General features: G+C 38.1%; 1 protein-coding gene across 4 annotated transcripts in view; it reads left to right on the plus strand.

Annotated features, from left to right (window-relative positions):
• The window catches only part of CYLD (CYLD lysine 63 deubiquitinase), a 62020-nt gene extending 45327 nt beyond the window's left edge, over positions 1–16693 (plus strand). For all 4 annotated transcript variants that reach the window (XM_059999221.1, XM_059999220.1, XM_059999222.1 and 1 more), the window contains 7 exons: positions 1144–1235; positions 2397–2463; positions 7228–7360; positions 8265–8373; positions 9413–9531; positions 9812–10028; positions 11675–16693. In XM_059999221.1, the coding sequence (XP_059855204.1) occupies positions 1144–1235; positions 2397–2463; positions 7228–7360; positions 8265–8373; positions 9413–9531; positions 9812–10028; positions 11675–11859 (922 nt within the window). In that variant the 3' untranslated portion in view covers positions 11860–16693. The remainder of the gene's footprint in view (positions 1–1143; positions 1236–2396; positions 2464–7227; positions 7361–8264; positions 8374–9412; positions 9532–9811; positions 10029–11674) is intronic.
• Positions 16694–17772: the final 1079 nt, after the last annotated feature.

Consider the following 17772-nt stretch of genomic DNA (forward strand, 5'->3'; position numbering starts at 1 on the left):
ATTTTGTATTTTATTTGTATAAATGCAAAATTTAAACATACTGTCTATTTTCCCCCCAAGTGATTGATACTAGAACAAGACAGATTAAATCCAAAGCTCTAAGGCATGTTACCACTTCCTTCTTTCCTTCCAAAACACCATAAGTCCGTTAATAAACGTTCTTTGAATACTGTTGTCCAACCAGTCAAGAATCATGGTTCGTCAGACTTTGTCACCCTGTCCACAGCAAGAAGCTTGTCAGATGCCCTGTTTTGATCAAGATTCCCTGTGTCTGCAGCAGTCATATCTAGATTATAGCTGACTGGTTTTACTTGGTACTGAAACACGTGCTTTCTCCATTTCAAGCTTCTCGCAGGCAGAGACCCTGTTTTTTCACCTTATTCATTTTTGTATTCCCAGTGACTGAAAGGTTAGATTACTATGTAAGTGGTAGATGCTCAGTATATGTTGGCTGCAAAGAGCTAATGAGTGAGTGGATAGCCGGTATGAAAAATGAATATAAGATTAGGTGGTTCTGACTTGTTCTTATGAAGCCCATGGTGGCCTCTAAGCTGTCTTCTGAAGCCATTTTTAGAATTAGAATTTTGTCAAGGATTGACAGGAAGCTTATTGAATGTATCCTGTATTCAGAGAAAGATAAGAGAAAGTGTCATAGTTATGATGACTGGTTTGATTGCAGAGTTTAGAATTTCACTTTCTTATCACTGCCCTTTTCCATCCCCCTTGGTAGCTATTTCATCGTTTAGTACAACATTAAAAGGAGTCTCTCTCAAAATTGTATATCCTGTTTTGTAAAGTACATGTTTTAATTCCTTAAGTAAAATAGTATTAAAAAAACAGTCATCATAAATGAAAAATATTTTTTTCTTTTATTAGTATATGATAGTTATTTTTAGGTTATCATAGTGTCCGAGATAATTCTGATTATAGATTTTAAAATTTTCAAACCTCAAGAAGAAGCTTATAATTGTATTTTCTGAAATATTTATTAAGCTTACTAATTTATGACACGCTGGAGTTACATAAGAAATATTTGATTATCAAAATGTGTTATGTTCATTGTAAGCCAACTGTCCTTCAATAAAAAATGTGTTATATTAATTTAATATATTTGCTAATATTAATAGTTTTTTACTAACATAGATATGGATACGTATGTGCAACAAAGATTATGAAACTGAGGAAAATACTTGAAAAAGTTGAGGCTGCATCAGGATTTACCTCTGAAGAAAAAGGTGACTGTTTTTTGTTTTCTTTTAAAAAAGATGTTGGGGGTAGGAGTTTATTAATTAATTAATTTATTTTTGCTGTGTTGGGTCTTCGTTTCTGTGCGAGGGCTTTCTCTAGTCGTGGCAAGCGGGGGCCACTCTTCATCGCGGTGCGCGGGCCTCTCACTATCGCGGCCTCTCTTGTTGCGGAGCACAGGCTCCAGACGCGCAGGCTCAGTAGTTGTGGCTCACGGGCCTAGTTGCTCCACGGCATGTGGGATCCTCCCAGACCAGGGCTCGAACCCGTGTCCCCTGCATTAGCAGGCAGATTCTCAACCACTGCGCCACCAGGGAAGCCCAAGGTGACTGTTTTAATTTATAGGATAGGCATTAAAAATAACTTGAAAGCATAAATGCTAAATTGTTGGCTGAAATGTTATATCTGTGTAGTTTTGGGGATTATATTTTAAAATATAATTTTTTTCTATGTGATGTACAATTTTCTTTTTGTAAATGCTTTCTCTCTTCTAAAAGTGAGTGATATGTGGAATAATGAACCCCTTTAAGAAGCTGGCTGGTTTGAGTATATTATGAATAAATAAGGAGATCTTTCCGTCCAGCGATGATATTCGGAGTTGTGTTGTTTTCAGGGTTGAAGAGTTGCACTGAGTCATCCACATTTCTCACTTAGCCTTCCTTGTTATAAAGGCAGTTACAAATGGCTGATTAGGATAAAGTTTATGGTCAGAGACAGTGTTTTAATCTATTCATAGCTAATGAATTTACTCGGAGATTCAACTCCTGACTTTGAATGTATTAACAGCATACTAGCTATAATAGTTACAGACTTGATAATTATTTAAATAACAGGAAAGATAAGGTCATACATCAGGTTTTATTACACTTATCTTAAGCCCCTCCCAAAGAAATTAAAATTATTTCCCTATATGTGAATTATTATACCCTTTGAAATATAATAAAGTTATAACAAAATTGGCACGTAATACTTTATCACATCATTTAAATATCCTTTGTAGTTTGTTAGGAAAACTTGAGAACTATGCTTTTAATGGAAATAATATTGATTATGAAATTGAATTCTGTATAGGAATATGACTGTTATAAAGAAAAAATAGAATGATTTAATAATCTTGTCTGTGACTTATTTGATTTTTTATTTTCTCCTAGATCCTGAAGAATTCTTGAATATTCTGTTTCATCATATTTTAAGGGTAGAACCATTGTTAAAGATAAGGTAATTTTAAACTGTTACAGAAGCATTGGAAAAAATAGACAGTCCTCATTTCCACTGCCATCATTCAGTAGAAATGATTTCCTTAATGATTACTTAATATTGTATTTATTTAGGGATCTCAATATGTTAGGTTCCTGCAATGCAAATTAATTTAAATCATTATCTTTGCCATAGTATCATACTTAACTTGAGGAACAAATCCAGTGTAAATTTGTGCTTTTAATTTTAACCCCAGTAATAAGCACTATTGCAAATCGTTTTCTTATAAAACTGTATATAAATATATATATATTTTTCTCGCGGTACGCGGGCCTCTCACTGTTGTGGCCTGTCCCGTTGCGGAGCGCAGGCTCTGGACACTCAGGCCCAGTGGCCATGGCTCACGGGCCCAGCCGCTCTACCGCATGTGGGATCTTCCCGTACCGGGGCACGAACCCGTGTCCCCTGCATCGGCAGGCGGACTCTCAACCACTGTGCCGCCAGGGAAGCCCTGTAAATATTTTTGTAATTTAAATTAATGAATCCTTTTAAGAGAATATTTTTCAAACTCAATCAAACACTGTGGGAGCACTGTTTTTGACAACCCATTAGTCAAAGAATTAATTTAGCTCTAAATTAGCTCTCTTGTTCTCAGTTTTATAACTTGGTCTTTTTTCCCCCCATCTTCAATGAAAGCCTTGAATCTAATACAGTGAAGTTCTTAGTGAGATGTTCTAAATTGATGAACTTTCCAGATTGAATGCTGGGCCTTTTTACATTTTAGTCTGGGTTTCTTTGTTGAAAAATCTTGCTTATATACTATTTACTTCCCTAAAACCTAATCACAGACAAGTATTCTTACTCATCTCAGTGTCTTAAGTGATGATCTTTGATGCCAGTGTCAAATTGATGAGTAAGAAGGATGGAGGGAAGGGTGGACAGTACTGAAGTTATAGTTTGATGTTATTTTGGAAGTTCTAGCTAATGAAATAAGATAGGATATATTTATTATCTATTCAAATAAGGTCATAGCTATATGTATACCCAGAAAATCCTAGAGAATTGTTTAGAAACTACTAGTATTAACACGAGAATTTGTAATTTGACCATGCAGGAAAAAACCATGGAGAAATCAGTCATATTCTGGTATCCCCACTAGCAAATATGAAAAAGAGATAATTTCATACTTCATGAAAGTATAAAATGCTAAGAAATCAATTTTACTGAGATAGGTTTTTAAAGAAGACTTGCACAGAGCTAAAAGGTGATTTAATTAATTAGTGAGAAAGATTGTGTTCCAGGTAGGAAGATTAAATAACTTAAGGATATTAATGTTTACAAAATAACTTGTACATAATCAAGTTCTTAACTTTTATTTTCCTGGAACTTAGTAAAATGATTTTAGAATTCTCTACAAGATGAAATGGGTGAAAACATTGCCGTTTTTTTTTTTTTAAAGAACTCTATTATAAGCTATAAAGACAAAACAACAGACATTTAAAACCGTGTGATACTGGTATACAATTAGAAATTGGATAGATAGAATTGAATAGAAAGCCCAGATATAGAATTAACTATATGTGGTATTTCAGTATTTTATAAGTAGACCTTCAAACACAAAGGAGGAAGGAAATATATATTGAATACATGATGTAGGAAATCTGCCAGGCAATTTGGGAGGAAAAAAATCACTTCTGTTTTTCATCTTGAAGAGATAAATTTCAGATGATTAAAACAGTTTTCATTCTTTTTTTGCATAGCCCAACACACCTTGGGTTGTAATACACTCCTGGTGTGTTACATAGGATGAATACTGCAGTGCACAGGATGTACATAGGATGAATACTGCAGTGATTCTCAGAGTGGGTGAAGAAGGGTCAGTCACATATAGGAATATGTCTCAGTGTCTGAAGGTCTTGTGGAGTTTGAAGAGGGCCCTGGGAAGCTCTGCCTCTCCTCCCCATTCAGCAGCCTCTTCATATTGAGAATCACTAGTTTGAAGATTATAAAAAGATAAAAAAAAAATACTTTAAAAGTTAGCAGTTTTTTCCCGTGTCATTCTTCCCCTCCATGAGCCTGTCTTCCTGACTGAGGGAGCATCAGCTGATGCAACAAATACGAGGATGAGTACCTTAAAACCTTGAAATAGTAAAGTAGTCTAAAACAGACTATTCTAAAATGATATTCTTAATATGAATATTCTTTTTTTTTTTTAATATGAATATTCTTAAATAGCTTAAGAGAAAGAAGAAGAACTTAGATACCTATGGAGGATAAATGCAGATTTGATAACAAAGAAAAATAAACAAAAATAAAACTCCCCAAAATAGAATAAAAAACTATATATGTAGTTATATATATATAGCCATATATGTATATATGGCTGGGAGAGGGTACCTCACTGAATGCAGTATGCACAGCTAAAGAGAGAATTGCTTACTTGAAAGATAGATCTGAAGAAATTACCCAGAATGTAGCCCAAAGTGATAAAGAGTTAGAAAACAAGAAAAAGGAGATAAGAGACATGGAAGACAAATTCTAATTGTCATTGTAGGAGGAGACACTAGAGAGAATAGGGAAGAAGCAATATTTCAAGAGATAATAGCTGAAGATTTTTTGGAATTTTTGACAGACTTAATTTCTAAGAATAAAGATGCATAAAATTCCTGAGCTGGAAGAACCAAGACTAAATTACCAGTCAGAGACTTATTACAGGGTGTACTTTAATAACATAAAACTGAATTTAGAATAAAGGAGTGATATGCAAGAAACAAGAAAGCCAAGCAAGAAATTGGTAAATGTGGGTAAGTAAAGCCTTCATACTTAAAAACAATAACAACGATGGTAGTAGTAATAATAATGACTGTGTATGGGGTGCTAAGGTGAAGCTAAAGTCATAGCCACTAATGCGAGAGGCTAATGGATGGAGGTAAAAGCATTACAAGAAAAATAACGGAATAAGATCAGCATCAGGAAGCAGATATAAGGGAATATTCAGGTTGTATTACTGAGTACCTCTCATTATAGAACAATAGAACTGGCAATTCTTATTACATGGATATGCTATATTCCATAGTACTAGATAATCCAGAATCTGTAAAAAGTTTTAGTTGACTACCCGTTATGGTCTGTGTTACAAAGGTAGATAGACCAATATTATGCAAACCCATGGATACTTTTATCTTCTCTGTAGACGTCTGTTTTCTTTTAAGGTTAATACAACATTTGTACCCTTCTGCTCTTAGATGTTTTTGGTGATAAACAGCAATGTAAATTTCATGGTTTTGTACAACAGCACCAGTTTTGTTGTGATTCTTTTATATGTGTGTCTTAATGCCCAGCTAATTACCCTAGGATATTAGCCTTCTAAAACTTTAGTTATGAGGTTTGAGTGGTTGCTGCCCCCCTCACCGCCTCCAGTTTTTCTGTCCCAGTATCCCAAAGCTGTTGGTATTACATCCTCATTTCTGGTTCCCATCTCTCGTGTTTGCCACTCCATGCTCCCTCCAACCACCATCCCCCTCCCCATCACTATTATTATTTCTAATTTTTGCAACTACTGACCTCTACTACTTTCTGCTTTCTTAGTTTCCAGTCTTATTTTTTCTGTTACCTATTAATTTTTTTTAATGCTTTTTGGCTTTTTGGCTTTTTTTAATGGCTTTTTTTGGTAATGCTTTTTTGCTTTTTGGCCAGAAAAATGCTGGCCTTTTATTGTCATCAGTAACCAATTAAAATATTGGTACAGCATAACCTTCAGGTTTTTTGGCTATCATTTTTTTCTTTTTTTGTTGTAGCTTCCCAAGAATCTTTGCTTTGTTACCAAATAAGTTGTGTTTATTTCAGGCTATAAGTTGCTTTGGGAAACTGAGGGTTTCTGAGGTTGGCCTCTCAATAGCTGAGATTTTATTGTGAAAACTATGTTAATATTTTTCCCTCAAAATCTTGAACTGTACTTATAAATCTAATTGTAAACAGTCTGATTCTATATGCAGAAATTCTGCTAAAAAGGGTAAATAGTAAATTGAAAGATTATTGATTCTTTTAGTAGAGTTAGTCTTGAATTTTCATGCATTCTGAAGTAAAATATTTAGAAGGGAAAATGTTCAATATAAGGGTAACACGGTGATTGGCATATAGTGGGCCCTAACTTGGTGTTTGTTGAGTAAGTGAGTGACCATCTAAAGAGACAGCATGCTTTAGTGCAAAGAATAGTAAGCAGTTGTTAGGACACCTGGGTTTTATACCTGGCTCTGATTTTGAGTTACTGGGAAGGATTATCCTTCCCCAGATCTCAGGGCCTTTATTTTAGAAATGAAAAGTTGCATCTGGAAGGTCTCTTAGGGTCTGTCCCATTCAGGCATGTACAAATTAACTTTCCTGTTTCAAGCATTAAATGCAGTTTGCTCCTTTCTAGCTTCAGTGGTTAAGTTGAACCAAGTGATATTAGCTTCTGGTTTTTATTGTTCACACAGTGCTTCTTGACTGTGGATGTTATTGCATTATTTTTCTTCTAATCACTAAGGCAGCTTTTCAATATGAGAACTTAAACAAGAAATCATTTGCAAGGTCTTATGCATAAGTACATTTAATTATTTTATCTAAATGATTGTCTCTGCCCCTGTTGTTCTGAGTGTCAGAGTTGCACCATTGGTTTTATGGTCAGAGTTGCACCATCGGTTTCTGTTCTCAACAGTTTTTCTGTTCTCAAATGCCTCTGGAACCACTTCACTTTTTGATGCATTTCATAAATAAATTATCTGGCTTTTTTCTGCATATTTTTAGATCAGCAGGTCAGAAAGTTCAAGATTGTTACTTCTATCAGATTTTTATGGAAAAAAATGAGAAAGTTGGAGTTCCTACAATTCAGCAATTATTAGAATGGTCTTTTATCAACAGCAACCTGAAATTTGCTGAGGTTAGTGATAATTACTTATTGTATTTTTTTATGCAAGTCATTAGGGTTCTCCAGACAACTATAGCTTCTATAACTATTACTTTTAACCCACTGAGAACAGTTAGGAGCACAAATTGTTAACAAAACACAAATTTTAAAAAAAATATGCCATGCTTCAACTTTGTCCATGTAGAAAATACCTTAGAATTGATTGAACTTTTTAGATTTTTGGTGCCATAGAAAATATCATTCTAATTTGTAACTTGAAAACTTTTAAGTAGCTTAAAGCAAAGAAGATTTGCTTTTTTGCGTTGTTGTTGTCCTTTCACCCAGCTTAACATTTTACCCAATTAAAAATTTTACCCAAGCATATTATCCAACTATATCAAAAAAAATGTTTACTTTTCCTCCTTCAATAAAAAACAAAATTCACTTACTGTAAATGAACAAGTGATTTAAATTACTTTTCTTTTACTGTTTACTGAGTATCTTCATGATCTTAGTAGTACATGCTTGTGGTTCATTTTCATTGTGTCCATCTCTGAAGGAATGTTCTGGTAAAACCTTAACACCTACCGTTATTTATTTGTTGAAATATAAGGAATAGTGTCCTTCAGGTTTTTCCAAAGCCTTTAAAAAATATAAACCCAAAGTAGATGACTCTGCATGGTCATCATATCATTTGAGACCCAAGGTTGTTGAACTGCCTGACTTCCGTGTCCACATGTCCATAGATCTTGGACTACTTGAGGCTTGTGGCTCCGTGGTGTTCTGCCTTCACAGTCCATTTCACATGTGGATCCCATTTGTGAACACGGAGTAGCCATCCATGTTACGGTGGAACCACTGCTTGGTTTGACAACTATTTCAGGGAAATTTTTTTTCAGCGTTTTGCTTCTAAAATTATGTATCTTTTTTTTTTTAGGCACCATCATGTCTGATTATTCAGATGCCTCGATTTGGAAAAGACTTTAAACTATTTAAAAAAATTTTTCCTTCTCTGGAATTAAATATAACAGATTTACTTGAAGACAGTAAGTATAAGATTTTTTTGTTTGTTTTTCAGAAATAGTCTGTCAGGTCATTCACGTTAATTGTGAATGTGAGTCTAACAGGATATGAGTTTCCTAAAGGACAGTTTGGTATCTGAAGAGCCTGGAAATACTACACTAAAATTTATTCTGGGGGCTTCCCTGGTGGCGCAGTGGCTGAGAGTCTGCCTGCCAATGCAGGGGACACGGGTTCGTGCCCCAGTCCGGGAAGATCCCACATGCCGCGGAGCGGCTGGGCCCCTGAGCCATGGCCGCTGAGCCTGCACGTTCGGAGCCTGTGCTCCGCAACGGGAGAGGCCACAACAGTGAGAGGCCTGCGTACCGCAAAAAAAAAAAAAAAAAAAATTTATTCTGAAAAAATAATCAGACATGTAAATCAATATTTCATATGTAAATTGTTTATGAGTAAGAAATTAGAAGCACTCTATATGTTAATGAGAGTAGTTAAGTGAATTATGGTGTATCTCTACAACAAAACTACTGCCATTAAAATTCATGTTTTTGAAGACCAGTGTTATGTGAAAGTGGTCATGATGTAATGAAAAGTGAAAAGGAGAGTATGCTGATATTTTCTATAAGAGGAGCTACACACACACACACACACACACACACACACACACGTGCGCCGAGTTATATGAGTGTGCAGATATAAAATTATCTGAGAAAATTCACAGTTGGGTTGACAGTGGTTGTGTCTTGCTAACTGAAATTGTAGATGCTTTCGGTTTTCTTATTTATACTCTCTTGTATCTTTGCATATTCATCAATAGAAATTTTATTATCAGGGAAACACTCTAGAATATATTATTTTTAAAAAATTGTCATTTGGTCAGAGAAAATGTTTTTAAAGATATCCTGAATCCAAGAAAATCCAATAAGTTTATGGGGATGGGGAGGGGTGGACTTCACTGAGTCCATGAGCATTATCCTTTTTAAAGCTCAACTTTTCTTTTTAATCTTTTTAATGAAAGAATGCATTTTTAAAGACCCCTTAACTCCCCGCCACCCCCAACGTTTTCAGCCCCTAGGCAGTGCCGGATATGTGGAGGGCTCGCAATGTATGAGTGTAGAGAATGCTACGATGACCCTGACATCTCAGCTGGAAAAATCAAGCAGTTTTGTAAAACCTGCAACACTCAAGTAAGTTTGACTTCACTTAATGGATATTCTCTTAATAAACAGTGAATCATTTGTAGTTTAAACAGATTTCAGGTTTTGAAAAGTTTTCAGAATCATAATTAACTTTAAAAATTCCATAATTAAATGGTATTGTTTATGCCTCCTCTGCTGATTTGATGGACTTCTGTCAAGTACTCAGTTGCTCTTTGTGAGGATGTATTCAATTAGAGTAAGTGGCATTCATTCCTGTCAAACATTGAGTTTGGCTTCTTAATGGCATTCTCTTCCTGTTCCCTTTCAGGTCCACCTTCATCCCAAGAGGCTGAATCATAAATATAACCCAGTGTCACTTCCCAAAGATTTACCTGACTGGGATTGGAGACACGGCTGCATCCCCCGTCAGAAGATGGAGTTATTTGCTGTCCTCTGCATAGAAACAAGCCACTATGTCGCTTTTGTGAAGTACGGGAAAGACGACTCTGCCTGGCTCTTCTTTGACAGCATGGCTGATCGGGATGGTACTTTCCAGACCTTTTCTACATGTGGCGACATTTGAGTTTGTAGTGGGATAACCATAGTGGGCTAGCCTGGTCTGAGTGATAAAGTAGTGTTGGGAAAAGCCATTCAGGAATATCTTGGTGACGTAGTCCGAAATCTTGAAACCCATTAACAGCCCTGCTACTAAACGAAGGGATAATATTGTTGTGATATTTTGACATTCATAGAGTCTTTTAAAAAAAAGAAAAAAAATGAACCGGAAATTTCTTTCTTTAGGGCTGAAAGGTTTTCAGCTTTGTCGTCTTTGACTTTCAGGCTTCTCTTATTTTCTGTACCATAGTCACCATTTCCTAAATACCTACATGCCAAGCTGTCAGGGAGGTACCTTTCGTCATTATACCTAAATCCTTGCAAGATGGGAATGATTCCTATTTTTCTCTTACTAAAGCTGAGATTTAAGGCGCCTGAGGTCTCAGAGCTTGTATTTAATTCAGTCTTTCTGACCTCGGTGCTTATGTTTTTTCTGTTGTCTTCTAGATGACAAAGCTAAGAATAGAAGTAAATGTCTTCTTTGGAAAAATAAGCTTATTCTGTGTGTAATGTGTCTTCCTTAAGTGGGGAACATACTGCACCTTCTAGGCTGCTTTCTAGGATGTTTAGTCATTATTTAACAAATACCTAATGAGTGCATGTGAAGTGCCTGGGGCTCTAGTAGGTTTCAAAAACGAAACAGTTGTCAAAACAGCTGTACCCCTGCCTGTATAGAGTTTACAGATCAGGACTGGTCCTAGGCCAGGTTGTGAAGTATGACTTACACGTACTTCCAGTCCTCTTCCGTTTTTCCTTTAGTCACTCTCACGCTCCAGACCCCGAGTCTTCTGGTGTGGCCCTCTGGTGACCTAGGACGCCACCTTGTGGCAGCCTCTTGATCAGATGCCCAAACTGTACCCCAAGGGTTCTCAACGTTTTCTCAATTCTCAGACGGTTGAGGGATATAGCACAGCCCCAACTGTAAATAGGTCCTTACCCCAGTTAAAATTTGCATTTAGCCATGTAACTCAAAAGCACAAGGGTTCCAGGCGATTTTAGAAAAGCCACTGGGAGGCTAAAGCCTTTCCTGGAATCCCTAAGACCACGCCTCATAGCATCTTCATTCAGTCTAATGAAATGTAGAACAAAACCTTGCGAGAATCACACAAATACATATTTTAAATTTAGCGGGATAAAATGGTATTCATTTTACTAGATCTGCCCTAAACTGGACAGGCTCATGGTAAAGCATACAGGGAGGGGTGCTTGTGTCTGGGAAGGGATTTGGGAATGTGAAGAGTTGAGTGCGTGTACGTATGTGTGTGTAACGTTATTCCCTGATTGAATACACAGAGAAGCCTGGGAAGTAGGTTTTGGACTTTGCTCAGGATATGTGTCCTTTTATCAATAGTATTCACTGTTGGTCCCGGAATCCTTTCAGAAACCAAGAAATGAGACTGTCGGGAGTTAACAAGAGGATTTAACTTCTAGAAATCAGAAGTAAAATAAGGTCTTTCAGGTCCTGGGAATTAGCCTTAACTAAATTATGGAATTGTAAAATTACTTTGGTGGGGCAGGACAGCAAAAGGGTTTAGAACTTGACTGCCCTAAATACAGCTCTTCCTCTTTTCCATAGGTGGTCAGAATGGCTTCAACATTCCTCAGGTTACCCCATGCCCAGAAGTAGGAGAGTACTTGAAAATGTCTCTAGAAGATCTGCATTCCTTGGACTCCAGAAGAATCCAAGGCTGTGCACGAAGACTTCTTTGTGATGCATACATGTGCATGTACCAGAGTCCAACAATGAGTTTGTACAAATAAACGGGGTCATCTGGACAGGTGCAGAAACCCAATGCACAATTTTAATGTTGCATTTCACGCGAGCTGGCAGATTTGTTCAACGTCCATTGCCGGCAATGGATGTCTTTGTGGTGATGATCCTTCAGAAGAGGATTTCTGCGTTTAAAAACAAATTGCTTTTGTGTTACTAAAGTATTTAATAAGAAGCATTTTGCACTCTAGAAAGTATGTTTGTGTTGGTTTTTTAAGATGCCTAAATGAAGTTATTAATACCTGAAGCTTTAAGTTAAGTGCATTGATCATAAGATATTTTTGGAAGCATAAAATTTTAATTGTGACAGTTTAAAACCTCTTTTAGTCCATTGAGAATGTAAATAAATGTGTCTTCTTTATGGACCAAGGATATGAAATCATTTTCCTTTGTAGCTGATGGTTGCCTTGAGGAGGATATATTTTGGTTTTATTAAGAGTCTACTTTCAATCCAGTTATTAAAGTTGTACTGAGTTTGATTTGTTAATTCTTCCCTGTATAGTGCTGATTCCTGCATGTCTGAAATCTGCTGAGTTTCTGTGTTTCTGCAGTAGTGGTCAGAAGAGTATTTAAATTCCCTTAGTGGTGTTTTCTATTTGTTCTGGTTTTGATATAAATGAGTGATTTTGTCATAAAATGTCCATTTTGGATGTAGTTTTCCTGGAGGATTAGCGTATACAGCAATTGAAGCTCTACATTCATAGTAGTAACTGTCAGCTAACAGCTTTTTTTTTTAAGGCTCTCTATTGTATGCAACAGGGCACAGTAAGTTTTATTAAAGCGTTGGGGTGATAAATATATTCCTACACAAATATATATGGTTCATAAGAAAATAAATTTGGCATATAGAATCACTCATTAAAATTTCCCTGAAGAGATGTATTGGATATCTAAACCTCTACTATTTTAGATAAGACTGTCCAGAACTTAGATCAGTACCCGCATTAAATTCCATCTGATTTCCCTTGAGATAATGACCATTACGAATCAGATATTTTATTGAAATGTTAGCAGCAGCTTTGCCTTCCTCCTGATTAGATAAGTAGAAGATGAATGTTTTTGTAGCTAATATCCGTAGTGTGTGTCTGTTGTAGACTAGAAGCATAGGCTGTAAATGTAAGTGCCGTGGGATGTGTTGTATGGCATCATCGTCTCTCTGGAATGACTTCCCAACCGCGCGGAAAGGCAGAGGCTGTCGCGTGTCTAGCATATGACTTCATAAAACATTGAATGTCCAAAAAACGGGAGAGAATCCTTGCAAACCCTGCAATTGTTTCTTTTTCAAGTCACGTTTACTTTTTGGTTCTGTCATTCCATTTTCCTAATATTTATTAGCTTTATAAATCATAATAAGGTACAAAAAGTTCTTTCATATCGTGATTTTTTTCAGTTTTGGAAGGAAGAAGTCCGCAACTTGTGCGTGAAGTTTTGCTCAGTGCCTGGGTTGGGGGTGAGATGGTTCCTAGATCGGGGGGTGGGGGTGACCCCGCCCTGTCACCCCGGGACAGGTGAGGAGCATGGGACACAGGATGTCTGTGGTCCCACCCAGTCCTGACCTTCCGGAAGTCCAGTCACCGCGTAATCAGTACGTGCTGGGGAGGAAATGGATGAAGGAGCTTATCAATGTGATTTGAAAAGGCTGTCTGGAGGAGTGACTAGGACTCTATATCTGGGTAGGACTGGACTTAACAGTTAAAAAAGAGAAGACAGTGCCTTTCCTGTAAAAATTACAACAAAGTACAAGTTGAGGAAGCTCTGTCGTGCCCGGCCCCTCGCGGCGGAAGACTTGAAGAGGACTTGTGAGGGTGCCTGTGCCGTGTCCCGAGGCGGGTTGGAGGCGCTTTCAAGTGGGAGGGGCCTCATCCATAAATGATTTCTAAGGACAGACTCTTCAAGCATTAGCTGAAGAATGCTGACAGTTCTTTTAGCATTAGCTGGGGAGGGAGTACCCAGTAAAGGGAGGCAGGGCCTGCTGTAGTGGTTCCTGGGGAAGCGGGGTCCTTTCCGACCCTGGGTGTCCTCCCTGCTCCCCTGCAGTCCTGTCTTGTTCCTGGTCCAGCAGAGGCCCGTGTGTCAGGTGGGCACAGGCAGGGCTGGGCTGTGTGGCACCAGTGGCCCATGTGCCTGTTGATTTATTTACTTTTCAGCCTTAAATTTTCTTTAATATTTTCCTGTTGGCTTTTCAAATGTTTTTGTTATCCTTTCTTCCGTATCATATCTACAATCAAGATGGCAATATAGTAGAATCATCTTATTTATAAAGCAAGTCATGTTCCCCCACCTCCATTAAGTACACACGTGTAAGTGTGTGTGTGTTTGTGTGTGAGAGTTTATACATGTGGGGTGGAGAGGGAGAGCAGCCATGCCGTAATGTGTTCAGTCCCTCGCTACCAGCTTGATGAAGGAGTTTGACTCCATCCACAAAAGGATGTTTTATAAGACTAGGGATACACATTGCAAACCAAGAGAAACAGTAACAAAACTCAATAAAATATAGTTGTTACAGTTGCTAAGGATTATCTCCCTGGACTAGTTGAGGATTTTTATAATTCATATTTGCCAAATATTATAGGTAAATAACTTCTTTCTATCCCATGGATTCATTTAATATTATTATTTTTTTTCATAATTCACGTAATTCAGGAACAAGGGGAAGACATGGTAATCCTTACGGAACTTGCATAGTCGTTCAAATTCCTGTTGTGTGAACATGGCACCTTCATAAATTCAGAGGCGTTGCTGCCCTCCTCAGGTGGATCTCGATATCCAGCTAGATGATTTTGCATCTATGTGGATGATTGCAGACAGAGATGTGAGTGGAAAATACAGAATGAGGCCTTAGCTGAGGGACTGCCTGCCAACAAGTATTTCTTAGACACTTATAACCTAGGATTGTGTCAGAAGGAACATGAGACATGGTCCCTGCCCTCAGGCAGCTTACCACCTACTTCTAACAACAGAATGTCTACTAAAGGCTGCTTAGCCTAAGTGTAAGGGTACCAGGTCGAGGGAAAGCTCTGGGACGCAGTGAGGTGTGACAGAAAAAGTGGTGGACAAGGAGACAAGAGAGCTGGTGCTAGCCCTTTCTCTGTCGCTTGCTCTGTTAGTCTTGGGCAACGTCTTGACTTCTCTGGGCCTTAGTGTCCTCCTCTATATAGCAAGAGGATGGGACTGTTGAATTTTATAGGAAAAAAAGAAATTTCTGGGTCCCTGGCTATGCATGCTGGATCTGACTCCTCACAGATGGGGTCTAGGAAATGTCAAAGCCCAACCAGGTGACCCTGATGATCAGCCAGATTTGAGAAGCACTGAACTGAAAGATCTCGCAAATACCTTCTCCTTATGTGATTGTGTGATCATAGAATGTTATTGTGTTAATTACTCTACATTCACGTGGGTAATTGTATGTTTGTCATATTGTTTCTCTGTGTTTACATGTGAATTCATATAAGAAATGCATTTTAGTATCTATGCCTCAGCCCGCTGTTTCCTAGAGGTTTTAGCCATCTTTGGAACACACTTAAGACTTAAAGAGGGTATTGGATGTTATTTACCTGGCTATTTGCATTTCATTTAATTTCTTTAGGGGAAATTGAGGCTCTGGGAACCAAAGAAATGGAAAAACAAAATTCTTATGCAAAGTTATAGAAAAAAATGTAAACTAGCTGCTACTTTATAATGAAAACTTGAACGCTGTATGAGAAGATTCTGGTCATAAAGTAAACTGTCCTTGTTAAAGTAGGGGGACTCTAAGGCTTATAATGACGAAATAAAACTACCTTTTCTAGGGGTCAGTGATGTTAACACACCCACAATTCTCCTTCAGTGAAAATAATACTGGAATTTCCCAAGGCGAGTTGGGATGTTGGAGGAGGGAAGGCCACCAGGTGTGGTACCCAGCCTGTGAAGGTGGGTTCTCTGCTCGCAGGCTTATGTCGCTGCTCAGAGACTGGGACTGCAGAGAGCGAGGCTTCCTGCAGGGAGTCAGCCCTGCATTGTCTAGTTTCCTTTCAGAAGCTTTATTGGAGGGAAAAGAGAGGATAAAAGACTCTTCATCTTACTCTAAATCCTGGAACAGCCGAAGGGTCTTTCTTGAGTCAGAAAGTGGTGGTAAAAAGCTAACCAGCAAATATGGCCAAGGATAATGAAAAAGGGGGAAAGAAGGACATTCCTTCTTCCTGTTCACAATAAACATCAGTATTTGGAGCAGGTCACTCAAGAACCCCATTTGCTTTCCTGACTCTCTGTCTTGTCAGTGATGCCAGTTATTTTCACTGCATTTTAAAGTCTTTCTATAACACAGGTTGGGGGAAAGGCCAGGTATGGTGGGATCATCCTTGGGGGCATCGCCGTCTCAGATGGAATTCTCCTGCACTTTTAAACCCTGTCCACTTTTGCTTTTCATTTTTTCAATAGAGATTGTGTTGGAGACTCAACTGTCCTTGGTTTTATTTTCTAAAATGGCCTATAGTACTTCAGAAAGTCATAGTATCCTGTCAGAAACATTCATTAAAAAAAAAAAAAATCCCATTTGGAACCTCCCAGGGAAGTCGTGGTTATTAGGAAATTGGTATAAAGGAGCACATTTTGTATTGCATTTCCCATATTTGGTATCGTTCAACATTTTTGTTTTGGCCTGATGAACATTCTATATTTATGAAGACATTCTTTAAAAATAAAACCACATAAAATATCCCTTTACTATCAGATTGCTCTGATTTAGCCTTAATTTTGTTAAATTTTTTAGAGATGATTGAAGTGCAGCTGTGGAAAGAAATGTACTATATACTATTTCTGTATCATTAAAATTAAATTTGTATGGTTCCTTTTCCTTGATTTCTTTGGGGAACGGTTTTGGGTTATGGGAAGACTAGAATTGAGTACTTCATAAGTTTTTGCAGTGGTGCCAGGAAAGAAGATTGCTTTAGGAGAATGCTGTACCGGGCACACCTGTGTCTTCCTCAAGTCTCTGCCATCATCACAATTGTTTTAGAAAACCTTACAGACTTTTCCTGTTGTGGGAGATATGCCAGTGGCCTCTGGGTCGCCTCCTGACATCATGACTCCTTGTAGTTTCTTGAAATAACCTGGTACCTCCAAGCTCTGATCCACCAGTCTCTAATCCAGCCAGAAGTTGTTCATCTCTAAACATGGGCACAAAACTGTTGACACACTATAGAATAGTGTGTCCTGGTCCCTCACAGCTGCCAAGGAGGCAGTTAAACAGTTTACTTTTCTGTATAATCCAGAGGCATGATTACATGATGCTATAAGGACCGAAACTTTTACCTTCTTTTAGGTAACTGATATAACAAGCCTTCTACAGGAATTACTACTTGGATTTTAAGTCACTTGTCATGCCAAGGTAAGAAAGCCAGAATGGTCTGAGTTGGCAATATTCGTATGAATATAGAACCTTCAAGAACTTTCCTGTTTCAGAAGTGCATAGCTGAATGGCACATCGGTGATAATGAAACTTTGCCATTTTAACATCACTCAGATTTTCCTTTGTTCAGACTCAAGGGTTTTCATGCTTTTTCATAGATCCATTCTTTCTCTTTGTGGGTGTGTCAGTGAGACAGTGATAGTTTATACGCTTGTGTCCACCTGTGGATGTGGACAGTCAAAGCCAGACCTTGCTGGAGGCAGGCTACCCGGTTGGCAGAGGACCATGGCCTCTCTAGGCCTCTTCTCCTGGGTCCTGGCTCCCTGCTCCTTTCCTGACTTGCTGAGGCCTCTTGTCCCTCACTTTCCTGAGAAGGGCTGTGCTGCCTACAGCAGCAGTTCTCAATCCTGGCCGCGCACTGAATTCACGGATGGAGGCTTTTAAGATAACTCATGCCTGTGCCCATCCGAGCCCACTGGAGTCTGCAGATGGTGCTACCAAACGCAAGTTCCTGTGC

The sequence above is a fragment of the Delphinus delphis genome, chromosome 20 (assembly GCF_949987515.2).
Source record: "Delphinus delphis chromosome 20, mDelDel1.2, whole genome shotgun sequence".
NCBI lineage: Eukaryota > Metazoa > Chordata > Mammalia > Artiodactyla > Delphinidae > Delphinus > Delphinus delphis.